The 5,170-nt window shown below is 34.0% G+C and overlaps 1 protein-coding gene across 1 annotated transcript; it reads left to right on the forward strand.

Annotated features, from left to right (window-relative positions):
• The first annotated feature begins 8 nt into the window (after positions 1 to 8).
• Positions 9 to 2,024, forward strand: LOC129571066 (putative uncharacterized protein DDB_G0286333). Its single transcript, XM_055450836.1, has 3 exons — positions 9 to 860; positions 928 to 974; positions 1,051 to 2,024. The coding sequence occupies exons 1-3, from the start codon at positions 21 to 23 to the stop codon at positions 1,118 to 1,120; spliced, it is 957 nt and encodes a 318-aa protein (XP_055306811.1). The 5' UTR covers positions 9 to 20; the 3' UTR covers positions 1,121 to 2,024.
• The last annotated feature ends 3,146 nt before the right edge of the window (positions 2,025 to 5,170 follow it).

A 5,170-nucleotide genomic window follows, 5' to 3' on the forward strand; every position in this document is an offset into this window, starting at 1 on the left:
ATGAAAAAAGCGTAGCACAAATGAGCACGGGTGGTAGTGATACAGCTGGTGACATTCCAATTCCAGTAAATAAAAAAAAAAAGCGACGTTCGTGCCGTGATAGTCTGACAGCTGAGAAGATTAGCACAAGCTATCGCTTGGGCTCAGTTGGCCAAGATACACAATTATGTTTATGGGACATAACAGAAGATTTATTAAGACAATCTTATGAAAAAAGGCATCGACAAAGTTCGCTTGAGCCACAGAATGATATAACTCATCCGTTGAAGGAGATGAAAATTACGAAGGCAAGCGATAATGGTAATAATTCGAATAATAAAATGAACACTTTCCGATCGAAGTTCACAGTCACAAACGATGGTAGTGGAACTTGCACGAGCACAAGCCACAACACGACCAAAGTTGCAGCTGTCTCCGAAAATACAAAATATTCAAATCCAAATAATATTAGCAAATTATGTAGCAATAATAGTAAGTCAACGAATGTGATGGAGAAGTTCACTGTAAAAAATGATTCAACTATGAACAACATTTCAAGTGAATCTTTTTCGAATAATAAAGGAAATAATGGAAAATCCGCGGATTCGGGATTTAATACTTTGACTCAACGCTTTTCCCATTTCAATTTCGTCAATGACAGAAAATTATCAAGCAATCAACAACATAGTCATAAAAAAACATTCATTTTCTCAAAGTCTTCTGGAAGTACTAATAATTGTACGAGCAGTAGCAAAAATGGCAATGAATCCGAGAAAAATTCCAAATATTTGAATACTGTCGTTTCTACGTATGACCCAATGGAACTAATTGGCTCTGCTGCATGTCCACGATTTGATGAATGTCCACTGCTTGAGCCATTGGTTTGTAAAAAAATTGCACACGAAAGGCTAACGGCACTAATATTTCGAGAGGACTGCTTTCTTACAGCATGCCAAGATGGCTTCATCTATACGTGGGCTCGTCCAGGATACTCTGTAAGCATTGTATATAGGCATTGTAACATAATTTTAGAATTTTTTATAAAATAAAATAAAATCACTCTTTTTTCAGAATATTCCACACCCCACAAGCACAAGTCCAACAGGCGCCAGCAGTGGTACAGTTGTATGAAAAAGAATGAATTACTATACTTTCTAATAGAAATAATTGTTAGAAATAAATACCCAAAAGTGTTTTCACACGTATCAAGTTCTTATTTATTTCTATAATATTGTTCTGCACCATACAGTGTTTCTTCGCCACAGGTTGTTTATTGGTATAAGAGCAATTCCAAACGAAATCATAGAAGAGTTATAATGTGGGGTCAATGAATTGGCGAATTGGCTAAAAATTGGTTTGGAGCAAGTCGACGCGCCACCTACGGCTAGAAGAGTGCAAACGGTTATACGTAGACCTCTCATCGTAAATTTTCAAAATGTCGGGAATTTTTGTTGGGAATTGGAAAAAATGTCGGGAATTCATGAAAAAAATATCGGGAAAAGTCGGGAAGTTAAAATTGCCTAGAAAAACACAAAATAATCATATATTCATAAAAATATCAAATTCAAAATACACGTATTATCGTTTGTTATCTTTATTTTCATATTCTTTGTTGAAGCAAAGTAAAAAAACTCGTTCCTAAGCGAACATAAACGTATTGGTATCGATTCAAAAAAAATTCAGAGCGATTTAAATTTATTTAATCTTGTTATTAAATAAGCTGTTGGAATGGAACTATACTTCGAAAAATATGTTTCAATTCAAATTCAGAATGCTCCACGCTTTAGTGAGAAAACGTTCAACAGATTTGCTTGATTTTTTTTTCTTTATTCACTTTTACTCTAAATTGTTGTGAATGCTAAACGACCCATTAGTGTCAAACACACTGAGCAATTGAATTACATAAAAGAACGACCACAAATGAGAAGCGATGAATTTCATTGCTTCATCATAATTATTGATCGGTGCGGTATCGTAATTTCTCGGCTGTACCTGTTTTTGCAGTCATTGGTTTATGAGATAAACAATATAAACAAAAACAAAAATACGAACTGCTCAGCAAACGATGAACTACTCTATACAAGTGACAAATAAAGTACAGATAAATCCCGTGTATCATCTCCACTTGTATTGTTTTTTACATACCCGACTTTTCCCGGCCGGATGAGAGGTCTAGTTATACGACATGTCAAATTCAAAAAACTGTTATAAAAAAGTCTGCTATGTGTAAACTGTTATAATTGGTTATCCTTAGTTTTTTCCGAGGAAAAATAAATCAATGCACATTTCCATTTATTATTCTTCTTAAAATATAAAAATAGGGGGAGTATGTGTAAGTTGACCCACCCCGCCGATTTTGTATTTTGACCGACAAATTGTCAATTTGGCTAGTCTCAATCGATTTAGAAACGTCAAAAACCAAAAGTAGTTCCAAGAGTACGCGTCTTAAACGGCTCGGATCGGCTCATAAAATTTTTTTGGAAAAAAAAAATCATTTTTATAAAAACTAAACTTTTTCGGATCATCATCAAGTAGACAATTTCAAAGCGAGTATAAGCTTTCTTCACTAGTTTTTCGTGTATTTTCATAATCCTAAGTCATTTCACACATATCGTTAAATGGCGAAATTATTTCCGTGCATATTGAAATGTCGACCAATTTTGTAAGTAAAATTAGAAAAACCCGAAAAAAATCCGAAAAATGAGACAACTATTCAGCGTAAACACTCAATATACAAGATTCATTGAATTTTAATGAATTTCCAATCGTTTTTGGACTTGAAAAACACGAAAAAATCGATGAAATATGAAAAAATGGAGAATATGTATTTTTTTTACAATTTCTATATTTTTCTACATTTTTTTATTGTTTTTCGTACAGTCGACGTTCGGAAATCTTAAGTAGTTTGTTTTTCGCTGACTTAAGATTTCTGAATTCTTAAGTTTTCTGGACGATTCTTTATTTTAGCTTAAATTGCAGTGAAATCAAAGAATAATGCATATATTTACTTTATTTGTGTTTATTCAGAGTTCCATACTGTTTATAAATATATTTTTTGTAATTTGGTTTCGATATCTTGAGCGTTATTTGAGTTCAATTGAGTTTATTCAAAGTGAAAAAAATTATGTCTTCTTAGAAAAAAAAATCGTCAAGTTTGGCTTGATTTTGCGGCTTGGAGAACTGCTTTTGAACGATGTCCGAACGCAATTTTATTTATTTATTTATTTATTTCACACAGCCAAAAACTGGCTGAATATTTTGGTTTGCAGGAAAACGACTCCAAGAGTAGTGAAAAACCTGACCTTTTTGTGTTTGTACAATATATGGTAATTTTATACAATAAATAGTTGTAATAGTCTTTCTCGATTGGTATAACAATTTGGTCTAAAAAGCATTGACACAAGATAACCTAATCCAGCGCTGTCCAGCCTTTTTTTTACGTTGGCCACAAAAGTGGCCAAGCGTTCAATCCAATGGCCACTTTTTTTATAAAACAAGAAATGCAGTACACACAGATGAAAATTTGATTTTTGTTCGTTTTTTTAAATTAAATATTCGGTTATTAGTGATTAGTGGGATGGTTGGCATTCTTTATTTTCTGTCAGTTTATTAAAATCGGGTATCAATTGGGCTAGTTCGCAACGAAGTTCAGATTACAAATTTGGTTGTGAGAGTGCATTGCGGTATTTATTTTTACGACGTCTAGGGGAATTTCTCACGTAAAAACTGTGAAGATTTTCGAAGATGTTTGAAACTGTGAAGATGTGGAAGTTATCGAAACTATGTGGATTTGTATAGATTTTATAAATTTTTTGAGATTTCAAGATGGCGGATTTTGTGAAATCCAAGATGGCGTCGGGTGATCTCGCCTGAACTGTCTTGTTTTTAACACTAAATATGCATGGATTTTCTAAATTTGGGCAAAACTACGTAGATTTCAGAAACTGTGGAAGATTTTGAAAGATTTCAAAACTATTTTCGATGAGAAATTCCCCTAGTACGACGTGTGAGACTGGAGAATGAAGCCTCACAAACGTATGTGGATCCGAACATGCAAAGAAATTTTGGTACAACGTCTTTGAGAACTAGAAAATTACATTCGTAAAGCAAACGTCGCCACAATGCATCACTCGTTTCATTTGGCAAACTACTTTCTCCGTTTATCAACGAAATATCAAATTCCAAGTGATTCTCAACACTTTCCATCACTTTTTGATTACTTGTGCTTGGTCGCTTATCACTGCTCGAAACACCACTCGATTCACCTTCATCACTTTCATCTGGTCTTCTTTTCTTTGTGACCGTTACGAAACGATCCATTTTCGACTGTGTACTTATCACCTCTTCGACTCAATTGGGAATGAATTAATAATTGATCAAATGATTTTTTGAGAACTTCATCGTTAGATGACACGCAGACAAGTGACGGTGCTTGCGATTTCAAAGTAATTGTTCCCGTCATATTCTCGATATCGATACGATTCATTTTCTGTTTTATGAAATACATTACCAAAATCAACCGCCAGCAAATGTAAACATAAACAAACGAAAACGCACGCCGTATCAATGCTGTGTAAACAAAACTGCACATTATTAATCGAGAGCTGCTAATTTAACCGAAACAAATATATATAAGAAGCATACCGCTATGAATCACGACTTTATCAAATGTTTATATTTGAAAGAAATAACGTTGCGACAAAAAATCCCCTGAAACATACAGTTACTTATTTTGTTTTTATTGCTGCAATATTGCTCTTTCTGCTATTTTCGTCTTACAAATCAAAAATTCGTTTGAAAAAAATAAGTTGGTCAAAACATCAAATCATTTACTAAAAAAACTAGAAATATAAAAGAAAAATTATCAGAATCTTCGCGTTGGCCACTTTAATTTTCGCGTTGGCCACAAATGGCCAAGTGGCCACAGGTTGGACAGCGATGCTTTGGACGATGTAATTATCGAATTTGTGCCTACATAGATCGTCAAGTCGATACAAAAATGTCCGTGGAAAAACAGATTCCTAATAACACTAAAAAATAGGAAGAACAAGGCATGGAAACGCTACAAACGGTCTGGCTTTAGACCGTACTATGAATGGAAATACATTTTGGCGTCTCACGAATTCGACAAACTCAACACGGATCTATACAACGATTACGTGGACAAAATGAAGTCCTCGCTCAAGCATGA

Source organism: Sitodiplosis mosellana, unplaced genomic scaffold, assembly GCF_009176505.1.
Source record: "Sitodiplosis mosellana isolate CC-2019 unplaced genomic scaffold, AAFC_SMos_1.0 Smas_scaffold_1211, whole genome shotgun sequence".
NCBI lineage: Eukaryota > Metazoa > Arthropoda > Insecta > Diptera > Cecidomyiidae > Sitodiplosis > Sitodiplosis mosellana.